The sequence below is a fragment of the Podarcis erhardii genome, assembly GCF_964252035.2.
Source record: "Podarcis erhardii genome assembly, chromosome: 2".
NCBI lineage: Eukaryota > Metazoa > Chordata > Lepidosauria > Squamata > Lacertidae > Podarcis > Podarcis erhardii.
The window spans coordinates 77,537,091-77,555,100 of record NC_138498.1 but is presented as its reverse complement, the minus strand read 5'-3'; the positions used below and the strand labels follow the sequence as shown (position 1 = coordinate 77,555,100).

General features: G+C 42.4%; 1 protein-coding gene across 2 annotated transcripts in view; it reads right to left on the bottom strand.

Moving 5' to 3' along the window:
• The window catches only part of IPPK (inositol-pentakisphosphate 2-kinase), a 30,174-nt gene extending 17,121 nt beyond the window's left edge, over positions 1-13,053 (bottom strand). The window contains exons 1-4 of one of the 2 annotated variants that reach the window (XM_081848240.1): positions 12,147-13,053; positions 3,061-3,108; positions 1,622-1,717; positions 12-78 (exon numbers count right to left, since the gene is read on the bottom strand). In XM_081848240.1, the coding sequence (XP_081704366.1) occupies positions 12-78; positions 1,622-1,717; positions 3,061-3,108; positions 12,147-12,227 (292 nt within the window). In that variant the 5' untranslated portion in view covers positions 12,228-13,053. Of the gene's footprint in view, positions 1-11; positions 79-1,621; positions 1,718-3,060; positions 3,109-12,146 lie in introns of those variants that run through there. The other variant, XM_081848241.1, reaches the window with a different exon arrangement.
• Between the last annotated feature and the right edge of the window lie 4,957 nt (positions 13,054-18,010).

Sequence of the window (18,010 nt, the reverse complement as noted above, 5' to 3'; positions counted from 1 at the left end):
TAATTCCTTACCTGGCCTCTCTGACTGGATCTTTAAACAAAGCTGTTTCAGAAAGTCCAAAGACAGCTGCACAACCTCCTAAAGAAAAAAGGAAACATCATTGTACACAATGAATTGCACAGTTGCAACAAAGTGAAAGAGCACTGACTTGAAACAGAGTCACTTTGAGGATCCTTTAGGTGGAAAGGTGGAATAAAAATAGACAAAAATTTACATGACATTCCTATAGTGGGAAAAAATAGTTTTGTCTGGCAATCTTGCCCAACTCCAGTGGCGTAGCGTGGGGGGTGCAGGGGGGCCGGCCGCACCGGGCACAACATCTGGGGGTTAGGGTTAGGGGGCGCAAATCCACAGTTTGGGGGTGCAAATTTCTTGCCTTGCGCCGGGTGCTGACAACCCACGCTACGCCACTGCCCAACTCTTCTTATAAAACCGTAATTGTGACAAATGGGAAAAACACATTCCTAGTAAGAAGTACTCATATTTACATTAACAGTTTGTCCCATTCATCACTATGTGCTAAGCATGATTACATCTTTTCCCTCTCCTAAGCACTTCTGTAACCACAGCAGTGACTGAAAAAATGTCTTCACATTTTAAGTTTATCAGTCAGGAGCAAACAGCCCTTAAGTCATTAATCATTAGCATTAAACACTCCAGCTGGAATTCAGGAGAATAAATTAAGTGGAAAGTCCCCAGCGCTCCATCACCTTTCCTTGAAGAGACAAGGCTGATTAGGCTTTCCACTGAACTCAAAGGAGACTCCGATCTTAAGCAATATGCACTTCTTAGGAATATTCAGGTTACTGCTGAATATTTAAGTAGGTGTTGTGTATTTTCTCTTTTATATCTAAGCAGCAATCAACCAGAACTGTTTTAAATTTTTTGATCAATTGATAATGAAGCACAGAAAATGGCCCTGTAAGAGTAGGGCAGTTTTTCTGATAGGTCAACTTTGTAACTATGCATTCATCCTTCCTGCCCTTTTTCATAAAAGGAGCCCAGGGAATCAGACAATACAAAAAAATTAAAGACATTAAGAACATACACATCAGAGAAGAGTTCTCCTTGAAAGAAACAGTAGTCTGATATAAAGGTAGCATCATGCTAATCGGGGGGGTCCTCTTTTGCTTCAAATATAGAGCTTTGGGATTCTTTCATATGCAACATTTTCATATGGAAGTAGTATACAAGTTACATTTTTCTTCAGAGATTCTTTTCACATAAACATTTTAAGACCTTTTTTTTAAAAAAGGAGTAAATATTTACTGCATTCCTCAGTCAACTGAAGGATAACCTATCAGAATTAGGGTATTTTAAATTTCAGTAGCAGAATTAAGATTGAACATTCAATAGAGTCACAGGAAACTCACACACACTCCTGTTGCTACTCTACAGCTCAGTCTATGCTGCAAAGGCGAGCACAACTAATCCTAGAGATACATAATAGACATTTTGTCCACTGCTCTATGTTCTATGTGAGCAATCTAAAAGCAGGTTAAATATGGAGATTGAATGCAATGTTCCTTCATACAAAAACCAAACCAACCAGCTTGGCTACAGATGTTAACAAAAACATAACAGTAGGAAAACACTAAATGAAACAAGAAATAATAGTTACCCCATGGTGAACATACTTCTCCCCAAAAAACTGCTTCATTATATGTTTGCCAAAGTATACAATGTTCTGAAGATGTTGAAAGATTTCTTCTGGTGTCTAAAAAACAAATTATAAATTACTGTTGAAACACAGATTTTGCAGCATTACTAGATAACAGTTAAATCCACTTAGAAACAACATTTGAAAAAGATTACAGTGGTACCTCGGGTTAAGAACTTAATTCGTTCCGGAGGTCTGCTCTTAACCTGAAACTGTTCTTAACCTGAAGCACCACTTTAGCTAATGGGGCTTCCCGCTGCCACCATGCCGCCGGAGCACAATTTCTGTTCTCATCCTGAAGCAAAGTTCTTAACCCAAGGTACTATTTCTGGGTTAGCAGAGTCTGTAACCTGAAGCGTATGTAACCCGAACTACCACTGTACTTTAAATTTGCAAAGTCCACAACACCCACCATAAGCTACCAAACAAAATGGTCTGGTTCACATGTCATATTAGTCAGAAATGAATTTAAATAGAAGTGACACTTTGCTTAAATCTTTTTGCTGTACGCAGTGGCGTGGCAAGGCAAAAGGGGCAATTGCTCTGGGCACAAAATTCTGAAGGGGCGCAACCAGGTGTCCTCACCCACTCATCAATGCCATGTGGCTGAGCTCCTGCAGCTGCAGAGAGGCAAGCTGCAGCCGGGCCAGGCCTTTGGCCAGGCCTTTGTCACGGCAAGCCATATACTGGCTTGTGTCCCTGTGGAGTGGCAATAGCAGAAGTGGGAGAAAGGCACAATGACGGATTTTTAGCAGTGTACTCAAGCATTATTTATTAAATTTATATACCACCCCTCATCCAAAGATCATAGGGAGGTTTACAACATAAAACAGCATGCCGCATGTTCATATCAAACCATATTTTTAAACTATGGGTTAATGTGACATTATAAGCAGCAAGTTTTTCTACTACTGCTCCCATATGCAAAACCTGATTTTCAAAATCCGGTTAGCAAAGACACTTCTCCACAGGGGGATCTAACCGATTATCAAACTGTGTTGTAAAATCCCAAGTCTTCTGCAATACTAATATGCATTGACTTTGTTTCTTCTACTGGAGCCATTTTTGCTTATTACAATGAAATAATTCATATGAATAGTTACTATTCTACAGTGCTTTTCATTGAAGATCATCAAAAGCACGTTTATCAAGATCTGGCAATATCTCAATCTACTAATTGGTTAAAAGCCCAGCTAATCAAAGGATTGCAAATCCTCAGATCTCTGATAATGTTTTAATCAAGCTGCTGTTGGTTTTTTAAAAAAATAATGCTGAGGCCTCCTTGAGCTCACAGAAAGTGGGAATGAAAATTAATTCTCCTTTTTAAATAGAACTAGCTGAAATTTCTTTGGTGGGAAACAAGAAGGATAAAAGGGAATAACAAATGATAATGGTCTCACCTTGTCTCGATTTGGAGGAAACTTCAAAAAACGTAGTACCACACAACGCTGAAATTTAATTTAAAAAATGAGTGAATTAATATAGATTTGTAATTTGGAAAACAAGCTGTACCAACCCATTGCAGTAAAATAATTTGCACAAGTAAACCACTTTATCTATTAAGCAGGGGCACTGTTGTATGTGGCAGGCCTCAGGATTCCTGCCCTTTTCTACCTTTTAATTTTTTTTACTTTGTCTACATGGCAGCTAGGCTCAATGCAAAGTGCAGTGCCCATAAGATCCCAGCCATCCACTATCTTAATTTGCTAATTTGTGTTGTAAGCCTATTTCTGAATCCTTTAAGTACTTAGCAGTGCCCCTGCTTTTAGGGGAAGCAAGCATACATTTGCTCAGTATTCTGTGCATTCTTTATTTAGTTATCAATGCATTGACAGGTGACAAACAAAACATATCAATTGATTTTACTGCATCAGATCAGCAGTCCATTTAGATTGGGAACTGTCAACCTGCTACCCACAAAGGCCTTCACTGGTGCTCTAGCCAGAGGCCCTAGACTATAAACTTTCATTTAATTTTTTTTAAAAGTGTCTAGCAGGCCAAGAAAGAAATTTATAAAGCAAAATGTGCAGCTATTTGTAGCAATTTCTGTGAAATAAGCCAATCTGGCTGCTCCTGTTTCTCAGATATTTTAACCATTGAGTGAAGTCAGTGATAAATGAGTTGTTTGGATACCAGGCAACAGGAATCACAGGGCTCCTGCTCCTAAAGACCTGTTGTATTCTCTTTCTTTTGAATGCACTTTCCCTGGAATCTTTGTAGTTTGCCATTCCTTTTCCCCTAGCCACCAGGATAGATCTTCCCTATGATAGGTTTGAGATCAGGTAGGCCCTAGAAGTTATTTTCTGCAAATATTGCTACACAGCAAATATGAGCAGATGTTAAAAACTGTCTCAAAAACCAGAATGTGCCTGCCTTGATTAAGTTCAACATCTCCCCTGTCTTCAGTGCAAGAAAACAGAAACAACTATCCTAGAATCAATAAAAATATGAAAATCTGTACATGGGGTACATGTATTTAGCCTGAAGACCAAAAAAAGAAATATCTAAACAGTTGTAAGAGAAAGTTTTTTAACTGCCTGTGTTTCAGACAGCTATTATTTAAGTTAATACTACTGTATATACTCGAATATAAGCCAACTTTTTCAGCATATTTTTTATGCTGAAAAAGCCTGCCTCAGCTTATACTCGAGTGAGGGGGGCACCTACAGAGGGACGAGGGCAGGCAAAGAGCCGCGGCTGGTAGAGGCGCTGTGCTGCGCCTCTCCCAACCAGGCTCCTATGCCTGCTCTTGCAAGTGGCAGAGGAGGCGGAGGAGGGACAAGCGGCTGCTCATTCCTCCTCCTCCGCCTTTTCCACTGTCGGCAGCGGCGGTATGAGCAACCCAAAAGCAGCCTTTTCGGGCCGCTTGTTCTTCCTACTCCGCTGCCGTCACCACCAGGTTTGTTGACTCAAGTCAATAAGTTTTCCCAGTTTTTTGTCCTAAAATTAGGTGCCTCGGCTTATATTCGGGTCGGCTTATACTCGAGTATATACAGTGATTTTGTGTTTTTTATTCTGCTTTTATCCTTCTATTGTCTGTTGACATGTTATCTTATGAATTTGTATACACATCAAACTTTGAAAAAAGGCAATACAGTAGTTTAACATGTTCTGCAGACCTAGTCAGTATTTAAAAAATACACATTTGTGCAACCTGTATTATTCTCCAAATCTCAGACCTTTTAGGCATTATTTTCAATATGTAGATAATGATCATTACTTTAATACAAAATACATTTATTTTAGTCCATAAGTGGTATTTTAGAAATAATGTATCCCTCTATGCTTTATAGCAACAGAGGTTGCATGCACATCTATTTTACAGCTTTTCTCCTTAAGGAGACACAGTAAACACAACTATTCATAAACTTACAGTTTATCAGCTGTTACGGAAACCAACTAAATGCTCTTATAGAAATATTTCACAAATAGGCACTAGAAGTGAATTTTGTTACTTCAAACTCATTTACCTTATGTCCTTTGCTGGCGTATGTGCAATACTTCCTTGAAAGCTACAGGAAGCAAAGATTTCCTCACTTTGTTTACAGTAACATGGCACTGAATTTGCCAGGCTTGAAATCAAATCAAGTTTTTTTTAAAAAAAAACAAAAACCTAAGACTTAAAGTTGTACAACTAAGTAACATTCTGCTGATATTCCATGTTTTTCAAGATTTTTTATGTTTAAACTATTTTTCTAACTTGCTTTCTTATTTACTCTGAAAAGTACAAGAATAAAATACACAGCAAATGAACTTTTTAATAACAGAACTAGATTCCAGTAAATTCTTCTGTTTCCTACAGCCAAATAGGATGATTTTCAAAAGCCACATCTGTGGTCAGCTACAGTTAAAATGTTTACCATACTGCTGATAATCCAGATTTTATTCAAACCAGCAGGGCTGTGTGTATTGTTCCCTTGCTTTTGTTCAGGCTAACATTGTGCCAAGAATGCAATACAAAACATTATCAGTTGAGCTTGGTTTTTATAGAACTAATCATTCTGGTGGTGTGGGAGAGGGGACATGATGTTGATACTTCTGATGACCACGTTTGAAATGGGTTTTTCCACCGCATCGTAGAGATGCAAACAAATGGATAATATTCTTGATCAATAAGACTACTACTTCAATTTGTGTTTCTCAACATCTTCTAGCAGTGGCTGCATATGTAATGAAGCCCTCTCTTCAAAATGTTCTATTTGTGTATAGGAGAACTATTACAGTGAGGCAAATAGTGTTGCTCCCTTGGAAATTTCAAAGCAGACTTCACAGCATACATCCCTCATACTCATTTCTACTGCAGCACCCCTTAAAATAAAAGGGAGTGTTAACTTAGCTTTAAGCAACAAGAAGAATTTGTCCTTAACTTGGGAACACTAATTCTGGCAATGCTCAAGACCACCTGTTCTGTGAACATTTAATCAGCAAGCCTAGACATTGGGTAAAAGCAATTAAAGTAGTTTATATATTCAAGCTCTGGTGCCCATTTACCAAACAGCATCAAATTGTCTCTTAACAAGAAGTGAAGTTGCTTCTTAATTCATTACATATGGTCTCTGGGGAAACTTAGTTTATTATACTGTCCTTGTTTCCAAAATAACAAAGGCAAAAATGAGCATTTAATGAATGGTATCGGGCTCTGACTAGTACTATGTAGCACTACAGGGCAATTTGGTTCTTAAAAATAATTTATAATTTAACAACAGACTCAAGATTTTAATAAGATTAGTATCAGTTGCTTCAACATTATATGTGGTTAAAATGACACTGATCAAGTAAAAAAATCTGTATAACTTTCAACATGATTACAGCCCTCCACAAGCAAAGCTGTAAACAGGGAGAAAGTGATGTACTGAGGGGGCAGGGCTTGGCAGAACACCAAAACTCTCCCTTGCATACAGTGGTGCCCCGCAAGACGAACGCCTCGCAAGACGGAAAACCCGCTAGACGAAAGGGTTTTCCGTTTTGGAGGCGCTTCGCAAGACGAATTTCCCTATGGGCTTGCTTCGCAAGACGACAGCCCATAGGGAAATCTCCGGGACAGTGGGGAAGCGCAGCTCGTCTTCCCCGCTGTCCTCGGACCTCCTCCGAAGCCTGGCGGCGGGGCGGGGACACCTCCTCCCGCCGCCGGGCTTCGGAAGGATGCCCCGATGCCGGGCGGCGAGGCGGGAACGCCTCCCCCCGCCGCCCGGCATCGGAACGATGTCCCGAAGCCGAGCGGCGGGGCGGGAAAGTCTCCCCCCGCCGCCCGGCATCGGAACGATGTCCCGAAGCCGGGCGGCGGGGCGGGAAAGTCTCCCCCCGCCGCCCGGCATCGGAACGATGTCCCGAAGCCGGGCGGCGGGGCGGGAAAGTCTCCCCCCGCCGCCCGGCATCGGAACGATGTCCCGAAGCCGGGCGGCGGGGCGGGAAAGTCTCCCCCCGCCGCCCGGCTTCGGGGCATCGTCCCGATGCCGGGCGGCGGGGCGAGAAAGCCTCCCCCTGCCGCCTGGCATCGGAACGATGTCCCGAAGCCGGGCGGCGGGGCGGGAAAGTCTCCCCCCGCCGCCCGGCTTCGGGGCATCGTCCCGATGCCGGGCGGCGGGGCGAGAAAGCCTCCCCCTGCCGCCTGGCATCGGAACGATGTCCCGAAGCCGGGCGGCGGGGCCGCGAAGCCTGACCTGGACCTCTTCTGAAGGCAGGCGGGGGGCAAAAGTCTTTGTCCCCCCTGCTTGCCTTCCCAGGGGCTTTTAAATCGCCCGGACAGCGGAGAAGTCGCTGTCCCCGGCGATTTTAAAATGCCGCCCGCCAGAAGAGGTCGGGGGAAGGCGGTTTCCATAGGAACGCATTAATTGATTTTCAATGCATTCCTATGGAAAACCGTGCATCGCAAGACGAAAAACTCGCAAGACGAAGAGACTTGCGGAACGAATTAATTTCGTCTTGCGAGGCACCACTGTATTTGCTTACATGGAAGTAAAATGCTTGCCTGAATATTTCTATTATTGTAAGCTTACTAGAACGTGCCTCACATTTTCCGTAGGTTCACCTTACTAAAAAAGGATTTTTCAAATTATTGAAGTAAATAGGAGTTTGTCATAAAGCTGTAGCTACCATATAGTCACAATACTATAAATTAAGTGAACATCTATTTTCAACAGTGAAAGGAGTATTTCTTTCTGAGATTTAGTGTGACCTGCTTTTGAAAAAGACAGATTTAACAATTGAATTCTGTGTCTAACAATGTATTGGAAACATGTGAATATAACTAGATTAAGAAAACTGTGCAACTCCTCTAATATGAAACCCCAGCCCCAGTTCAAAAACATCACTTTCCAAAAAGGAATACAATAATGCTTTTGCAAGTCCCATTGTTCTGTCAGGCAATTAAGGTGCGGGAGGAAATATTTGTTGGTCAAGGGAAAATATTTGTTGGTCAACACAAGGGAACTGAGCTACTTCAGTTTTATCATGAGTTCACTAGTCAAAAACAAATACCAACTGTATATTGTGATTATATTAACCATGTTGTGGAAGTAGCTGTGCTATAAGTCCTTACATGCAGTCTTATGCATGTCCCAGCAAGCATCCCACAGTTCCCACAATATTTATGTAACCAGTTGCTTAAGGGAAGTGCCTAAGTACGGTACTTTCTGTGATAGGCTGTAAATACAGCATTCACACTTTATTTCTCCTAAACAAAACATGTTCAGGAAGCTGATAACAAGCCCCAAGTTCTAGCTTCGACACTGAAAAGTTGTCTGCACAGCAGAGTTGCACAAACTGAACTTCATGGCTTAGCATTATTTCCAAACACAATACCGTAATTACTGAATGCCTTACTACTCCAAATGTCCTGTTGTATGTCAGATTTTAGTACAAACACTGCTGTTCAACTGATGATGAAATTGACAAGGACACACATATGCACCATTATGCGTGAACATGCATTTGGTTATGCTAAGCTACCACAAACTAGTATATTTTCAGCCCTGTTGCTATTACTTTGGTTAACTGAAAATCCAACTGTATTTAGGTATCACATGCAAGTATCTTGGCATCACAGAAAGATACGAGCCTCATATCCTAGTAACTAGTTTCTTCAGCTTATCCAAATGCTGGGAACAGAGAGATGCAACTATGCTGAATATCAAGCACTGCACCAAAACTAGCTCAGCATATTATATACACCGAGACTTGGGTGAGAACAGCACTGGGCAGATCAATAAACTTTGTGCACAAAAGGAAAAAGCAGTAGAACCTGCTCAGACCTTTTCCGTGTGCATATTCAAGCTCTGTTACAAAGAGAAGAAGAACAGGATCAGCAAGGGACAGAATATTTCACGGAATACCGTGCAAATATACAATTCTTCACACACCTGTTTCCTTTTTTCTACCTCTGCCAATGGAGGAGCAAAAAAATAACTAAAATAGTTACTCAGAGGCACTGCACAAAGGGCTTTGCAGGCATCAGCCCCTTTTGTCCAAGCCCCACATCTGATATCAAACATGCCAAGCATAGGGGAAACATGGCTTGGCCAAAACTGCCTCACGGACCAAGTGGGCAGGCTTGGCAAGCCAAATTAGGCCCATGGACCAAAGGTTCCCCATCCCTGATGCAGGCACATGAATTTATCTTCTCTCATGCAGGTATTTCCCCTCCTTTGTTTTTTTAACAAACTATGATGAGCATTACATCTACAATAAAGCTAATGCTAACCACAGTATACCCAAACCACAGTTTGCAACCATGATTTCAAAAAAATTAACTGATTTGTTGACAATAATTAAAATTGAAAATGCCAATTTAGTTGTAATGCTAACCACAATTAGCTTTGAAAGATAAAGAGATGAGGGAGGGATTAGGCAACTGGGCAGAGTTACATTTGCACTGGACCCATGTTTCAGGGATTAATTACTTGCACAAGTCACATTTCTAATTCTTTAACAGGCAGGTAAATATATTCAGTTGTTGGCATCTGTCTGTTTCAAGAGACAATGGGGTACACCTCTGGGGGTAAAGTCAAAACGCTGCTGTAGCAGCACCAGCGTGACCTTGGGGCGCAAGCCTGGACAGTGTGTATGGAAATCCTGGGCTGCCCAGACAACAATACTCCCCTCTCGGCATAATGATGTGGTCCAAAGGAAGGCAGAACAATATGTTTGACAGCAGCTTGGCTGCAAGAGTTGCCAGAAGGTGTACAAGGCACAATCTAATCGCCTTAAGGACTCCACTCCAGATTTCTTCTCCAGAAGATATCCCTCAAGGCAGAGGAAATTTAGGATCAGTTTTCCTTCTCCTAGATGGAATACCTTCCCATGTTGATGAGCCCCATCTGTCCCTCACTTCCCTCTACAGCACATGCAGAAACCACCTTCTTGGCCATTGGGCCCGCTATTGGTTTCATCCACTCAATCTGCTGGAAAGTGTCTACATACAGGAGATGTTCCTAAGTCACCAAGGTTTTGAGATCCATTAGCTACCCTCACCTGGTTTAGCCAACTAGTGAAAGCCGTTTGCTTGGGTATGGCTGCTGTTGCATGCTGAGCTGACAGCGTCTAGGAGTCACTGGTGAGAGCTGAGTGCAGTGTGGGGACCAAAGGTGAACAAACTACTCCAAAAGAAGCATGATGAGGGGAGGTACTACCCCTCCCCTAAAACCCAGTACACACCATATATATTCAGTATCAAGTCAGCAACAGCATCATTCAACTTTCTTTTAGGAGCACTAAAACAGATGGTTATGGTTGTGCCAAATAATGGAAGACAAAGGATGCTTAGATTCTTATTTATCAACCTGAAGTTACAAGCCAGACTTCAATTTCTCAGAGATGGAAAGCAGCCATTGCTTCTTTTTCCCAGAACCCTAAGTATATATATCACAGCAGCACATGTGAGGGACATTTTCATCCTGCAATATTAATCTTGAAACCAAGTCTGTAAACTAACCTCATGGCTGTATCAGCCTAATATATTTCAAGTTGCTTCCTCTTCCTCATCACCCTTTCCCCTGCTTTGTGCAAAATTTTGCCTGAGGAAAGGTTCTGGAGAATTTGAAAGCCTGTCAATGTTTTTGTGACATTCTTGGTTGGTCCCAAAAAAGGTACCATAATGCTATAATATTAATAATCACATGTACATTTTTATTCCACTCCAAGAAGCACATACCCCCTTCACATATTATCCTCATAACCACCTTGTGAGGTTAAGTTAGGCTGAGAGCAAGCTTTGTGGTTGAGCCGGATTCTAATATGAGTCTCCTGGTCTATATTACATTAGCTGTCACTGGAGGAGGAGGGAATCAATAGATGAAACACAACGAAAAAAATCTCAATTAGCACAGAGCTTTCATTAGATTACACCTTCCTAGAAAACAAGTCTGCCATTTCATAAAATGTACTACATTTGATGTGTGAAGAAAGAAGACATTTGTGTTAAACACACCAGCACTTTTAAATAGTGACTTGCACCATTTAGGAATTTTTCCTCCTGCCATGGTGTAGCGAATAGCCTTCCTCCCAGGACATCATAGCCATTTTCCCCACTTATTTTGTCAGAGGTGTAAGATCTGCTCCACAACCATGACTCAGGCCCTTTCCAGTCAGCTTTAAGATAACTTGCTTTTAATACTCTTTCTCCTCCCCCCCAAGCCCTTTTCAGCACTGAAAAAGAAAGTCACTCAGCTTGAATTATCACAACGCAACACACATTAAGGCACAGTGTGATTAAGGACCATGGGCATCCAATAAAAACGATGCTTCTCTGGCACACAAATTGGGGATGGCACCCATTTTGGCAGGGATGGAGCCTTCAGCTACATATCTTTCATGTACACAGTGAGTTTACCTATACATGAGTTTCCAAAACTTACTCCCCTCCCCACAAAAAAACCGAAGATCTGATTTGCTGATCAACTGCGATTAGAGTTCGTTGTCTCGACACAGTCTTTTGTTGTTATACTTTAAGATACCAACTTCTTTCAAAGTCTGTTAGCTTAACGAAAGCGGTATAAAAATGTTTTATGTCCCCCACTCCCCCCTCAAAAAAGTGTCACGGAGAGAAAAATAAGGAGCGTCTGATTTTACCGTTATGCTTCTGCGGGGAGCGGGAGGAGGAGGCGGCTACTGGACCACTTCGCTCACCCGCTGATGAAGGAGAAAGGCGAGCTTTCCCGGCGGGTGTCCTCCCTCCCTTCCCCGCCTCCCCCGGGCACCTCTTCCGAGGCAAGGGAAGCGGGGAGCAGCGGAGGGAGCCCTGAAGAGGTGAAGCGGGAGGAACTGACGGGCCTTCAGTTCCCTCCTTCCCCGCCCCCCTCTAACTGACCGGACAAAATTTCCGTTAAGGGTGGAAGGCGGGGGGGGGCGGGGGAGGCTGTGGTTTTGTTTTTTTTTCAAAAAAGGAAGAAAAAAAGCCCAAACCGTTAAGCACGAGACTCAGGAGAGCGGTTGGCAGCTAACCTCAGGCGCGCGCGAGGCAAGAGGCGGCGGCGCCTTTTTTCTTTTTTACCTGTCTGTGGGAGACGACGAGGCTCTTGTTGCCTTCCCCGTGGTATCGCCATTCATTCTCATCCATTTTCTCCGCTTCCATCCCCCAGCCAATGGCCCCTCCGTTTTGGTTTCCGGCAAGGCGAGCGGGCGGTCGTCGTCGTCGTCGCCTCCTGCTGCTGCTGCTTCTCGCCGCTTCTTCTCCCTCAGCTCCGGCCTCCGTTTTCACCCCGTCCCACTGCGCGCGCGGCCTCCCGCCCACAAGTCCCTACACAGCGATGAGGCGCAGCCTCTCCGGACAACGCGCTCAACGAAGCCGACCACCTGGTTGTTTCCCAGCCCACACTAGCGTCCTCGCCCCGATCGGAACAGGAAGTTCCACCTTCCGCCTTGGGGCACGCGGAGGTCACCCACCCGAGAAAATAATATACTGTATAGGTTTGTATGGGGGGCGGGACTTCCTTAACCGGCCCTATTTAATGGGGGCATCAGCCTCAGCTCCTATTCTTCCCGCAAGGCTACGGCTGTAGCAAGCGCCATCTTTATTTCTGGCAAGTTCGGGAAGAAAGGTTCGTCACCCTTGACCGGGAAGACCCTGGGCATGCGCAGGAGCCTTAGCGCGGTTCCTAGGTGTGCGTGTGTGATATGATAAGGAAGAGCGGCGGCAAGCTGGTTTTGGCGGTTTGTTCAGAGGCCGCCGTCCCTTCTAAACCGGCTTCAGGAATTGATTGCAAAATGGTCGCCTCTTCTTATATATATAATTTTAACCACATGGCCTACATCTTAGGATCGTACGACAGACCCTGGCTTTGATTAGCATCGGAGGTAGACAGGAGTCTGCTCGCTATTGTATTCATTTATTTAAATATATCTTCTGCCCCCTACCCTGGAGGCTTGGAGTATGTAATAACATGTTGAAAACGAAATTAACATATCCAGTTGCACACTAGTTAAAATAATTATTTAGTCATTTGCATATTTAAAAGGCTTCCAGCCCACATTTCAGAGGCCCCTGCCCTCACACGGCAGTTTGGTACCCTCCAGGTAGGGCTGTGAAAGACCTGGTTGGAACCATGTTTCAGTTGCTGCTGGTCAGGGTAAGATAGTACTCAGCTAGATGGACAATGTTTCTGACTCAGGTATAGGGCAGCTTCTTGCAGTCCTGGCTTACAACATTTAGGAGCATATTAAGCAGCCTTAGGCAAAATCAGAAATTTGGTCTATCAATATTGTTGACTCCAGCAGCAATGCTATGATGCCTTAAGTGAGATCTTTTCCCCAGCTGTAATGGCTGTTGCATACATACAACAATGGCGTCACAGGATTTTGAGGTGGCAGAGTGGACTGTTATCGATTCAGGCTGCAGTTCCTGCACTGCAGAAGTGAAGAACATTTTTGCATAAACACTCTGCAAATGAAAGACTACTACTTAGGAGAAAGGTTCTGCCACAGCCCCCTCCCTGTTGTGCTAATGTGAACACTAGTGAGCTAGATGAACCAATGCTCTGACTTTGTATAAGGCAGCTCTCTATGTTCCTAGTTTTCCTTCAGCATTGAGGCTTTCCATAGGGGATTTTTTTTTTTTTAAAGGATTCCCCCACCTGCAGTATGAACCGTTCAAGGGAGGTGCAGTAGCTTAGTGACAGACTAAGCACTTTGCATGTAGAATGTCCCATGTTCAGTCCTAGGCATATCCAGGAAGGGGTGAGAAAGCATTTGCTAAAACTAACAAGCACACAGCAAAGACATTGCGTGCTAAGAGTTAGATCCAAAAGAGGTAAGCTGAAACTTGGAGTGTTAAACCTGTAGAAGATTAGTTTTTAGCTTTGCTCTAGCAAGGCAGATTTGAGGTGCCACAGTAAACTGTAACCAGAAACCTAGATTAAATGCCATTTAATGGTAAATCCTGTCTTAACTAAACTTTTGTGTCATTAAGCAAATAGATAGGATGCCATTTAATGGTAAATCCTGTCTTAACTAACATTTTGTTTCATTAAGCATATGGATAGGGGTGATTCAGTAGACACTGTGTACTTAGGCTTTCAATAAGGTTCCTTCCCAAAGATTCGTGAATAATAGTCATGGAATAAATAGAGATAACTGGTTAATGATCCATAAGAGGACAAGAAAGAGGAAACAGAGAGTGGGGATAAATGGACAGTTAGCACAATGGAGGCGTGTAAGCAGTAGGGTTTCCAAATGATCAGCTTTGGGACATGTGCCTTTAACATGTTCATAAATGACTTGAAGGCGAGCAATAAAGTGACCAGGCTTGATCATGCCACCAAATTGTGTAGGGTCGCAAAAACAAAAAAGATTTGTGAAAACTTCCAAAAGAATAGTTAATAGTTTTAACTTGTTGAAACACAAACCTTGGGCTAGAAACTACAGGTTTCTGGAGATGAGGTCAATTGTTTGTTCTAAGGAAAAATGTTACACAACTGCTGCCCTTTCCTAGATCTATAAATCCATGCATTGTGACTCACTTCCTGGAATGGAAAATAATGCAATGTAATGTTGAAACTTGGGAATACTGGTATGTCGTCATGCTTTTAGACCTGACTCCAGCAACGGCTTAGTAAATTATTTGCGTGAAGTTTGCATGCATACGAGTGTGAAATGTCCTGAAACGTGCATTTGTTAAAGACTTTAAATTATTTTAAGACTAATACTTTATTTATTTCGTCATTTATTTGAAAATATTTCCTTCTCACCCTTCCTCACAATGAGCCCAAAGCCAGGGCACAACAAAACAGAAATAAAATAAAATGTAACAGTAATGTAATTGCTGGGATAGCTCATTTGGTAGACTGTGAGACTCTTAATCTCTTTGAGCAAAAGATTCCCTTCCAACTGTACAATTCTTTGATTTAATTTGAATTACAGCACTTGGGAACTCCTCAGGAAATATTTTCAGTCCAATAGTTCTGTAATGGTAAGGATCAGCAACTATAAGCTCCCTAGCTGGAAGATGGAGTGGAGGTCTTGCCACTTGGGTCAAAAATCCCAGATGAAGGCATTGCAACTTGGAAAACTCGGGAAATGTCAAGCCTTGATTTCTTGAGGAACAGCCCTAATGGCTTCTGATAAGTGCCTAACCCTTGGCTCCCCAGACCAGTAGTTCCCTTCCTCCCTTGCCCTTGTTCCTTTCCACTCTCCTTTTATTCTAACATCCTCATGTTTCCCTAGCCAAATCTCCTGTCTCTTGCATCTCTCTTTACTAGTTATTTGCAGTGCCTAGCTTTTTGAATTACCTTCCCCCTACCCTCTATTCTCAACTTCCCACTATCTCTTACCTAGCTGCTCACCTTTCATTCAACAACCCTCTCTAACATCCAGCTAGGATATACGTAAATGCCTTCTGGCTGGAATGTAGTCATGCCCCCCCCCCCCATTTTCCAAAAGGAAACACAGACCCATGGTGCCTGGGTGCTTGGAGCTTGGGGTGTCTTTACGACATATGGTTTATTTACACATATATGCAACCTGGGCCTGTGATGGAGGGGCTCACAGCATTAACACTCCAAGAGAGTTCTTCTCCCATAGCCACAGCAGCCTTGGATTTAAACAGGCACCAGTCACAGCTCTTTCTCTGCTTCTAGCTTGCTGCATTTAACAGTGTCACCTTTTTCCCTGAGTTCACATCCCAGCCAACTGCAATCCTAAGTAACTGCTCTCCTTCAAAACTCTGGCCTTTATCCTGCTAAGAAACTCAGAGCTGGAGGAGGGTCCCCTCTCTCTGACTTTCCTAAAGGCCCATTACCTTTACTTTGTCTTTGGTTAATGGCTAATCTCCCAGACAATTCCTGAACACAGGAAGCTGTTTCTTCCCGTATTTTAATACTTCACTAAATCCAGCGTCTGTCACCATGTGAATACTCCAAGCACTGATTAAATTCTGATACCTACTAGACCCAAGAATTTAAGGCACCCTGTAAATTCATAATATTATTATCATAACTCAGTACACCAGATTCTCACTTAGCATGAGGGAAACCTAGCACAAAATTCCAAGCAGTTTGCACAGAAATGACACAGTCACCCATTTTGATCTACCATGGCGTCTCTGCTGCACTTTTTAAATTTTGCTGTAGTTGTTGACTCTGCAGGTATAACAGAGTCCAGATTGACATTGTTGGCAATATTGTTTGATAATTTAGTTTTACATAGCCATAACATAATCTTCACCCAACTTGGCCAGATGCCTGAATGTCTTGATGAGGCAACCTTCAGAAAATGGCCTGTGAACTACAGCCGTTCATTATTTAAATGTTTTAAATATTAAATTTGGAAAAACTTAAGGCTAATTAAGAAAATGTGTTGTGTTTGCTGTTGTTGTTGTGTTTTGCAAGAGAGATGCAAGCCAGGAAAACATTTTTTTTAAAAAAAGAATTAATGGCATAAAGGAAGCCAGTGTATTCTTTCTTTGTTTTGTAGTTGAGGGAGAATAATTTAATGCAGTGAATGGTGTTTGTGTCACGAACTAAGGCTGGATATTTTTGGCACCACATCAATGACTTGTATGTTTCTATTTTTAAAAGAGCTGATTGTTTCCAAAGAATGCTGGACCCCTTGGGTTATATTACAGAATGGGGTAATAAAACCTGCAGTCAGCTGATGTAACGTGCCACTTTGCGATTTAGTCTTAAATGGAATGGCTCCAAAAGGTTTGGGAATTTACAGTTCTGATTGCATTGCTGCTCAAGGGACACCATGTATCTAGAAATGAGATTTATTGAATATTACAGTCAGAACACTCCCAAAGTGACTAATATGAATTAAGGCTCTGAAATATAAATGCATCTAAATGCATCTATATAAATCCTAATGCTGCCAATGACATTTGCACACACAATAATCTTTCTTGGACTGAAGGTGTCTCTTTACATTCACAGTAGTCTTCAATCACCTGAGCAGGAGACCAGCACAATGCTTTGAAATGTGAGTCAGGATTTTCAGAGCTGTGTTTCCGGGGAATTTAGTGTTGTTACCCATAAACCAGCAGTCCTGCCTACTTCCCGAAATAGTAAAAAGCAAAATGATTGGGTCAGGTTCCTTGTGAGAAGAGAGCCTTTTGGTTTTCTTGTTGTACATCCTCCCACTACCAAAAGAGGTTTGGTCATTCCCTTCCTAAGGTGGAACTGTCACTGATTACTATTAGGCAGGCAACAAAACAAATAAAATAATATTATAAAGACAGATGAAAGCAGGAAATTTAATTATGTGACTGAGAAAGAGATCTTCAGAAAGATGCTTAAACCTTAGGAATTTAGCAGCACACACAGCAAACCTTTGTACATCCTTGACATTAAGTTAAACTATGAGTTCAAACTCCTTTTATTTGTATGGGTTCTGTAGCTTCTCATACCATACATTGCTTGCAGAGGAATATACCCTACTTTGCATCAAGCAGAGTAAACAGACTAGTCACAACCTTCCCAGGGTCAATAGCCCAACCCAAGGTACTTTGCTTCCTTGGGTACTATGATAATTGAGCCTGAAGATTGTTAAAGAAGTCTCTCTGATAAATGGGAATCTGCAGTTCAGATAATGTTTAGATAACAGCAGAGAACCCGCACAAGCAACGCTGACACAAAACCTCACATATATTAAGTAAAATAGAAACATCACCACCAGACCCCACCCCCACTCTTCTTCCCCCCCCTCCACCTCTTTCCCCCTATTCTTCCTAATGTCTCAACAAATGAAACCAATTTGTTTTTTTGGTTTTTTTTTTAAAGTGTTACGTGGGGGGGGAATACGAGAGAGAGACATTGCACATACCTTTGTAAATCAAGAAAATCCTTAATAAAAATTCATTAAAAAAAATATAATGTTTAGATTTGATTGCGTCTCTAATCTACCTATATGAAATAATTTCATAAG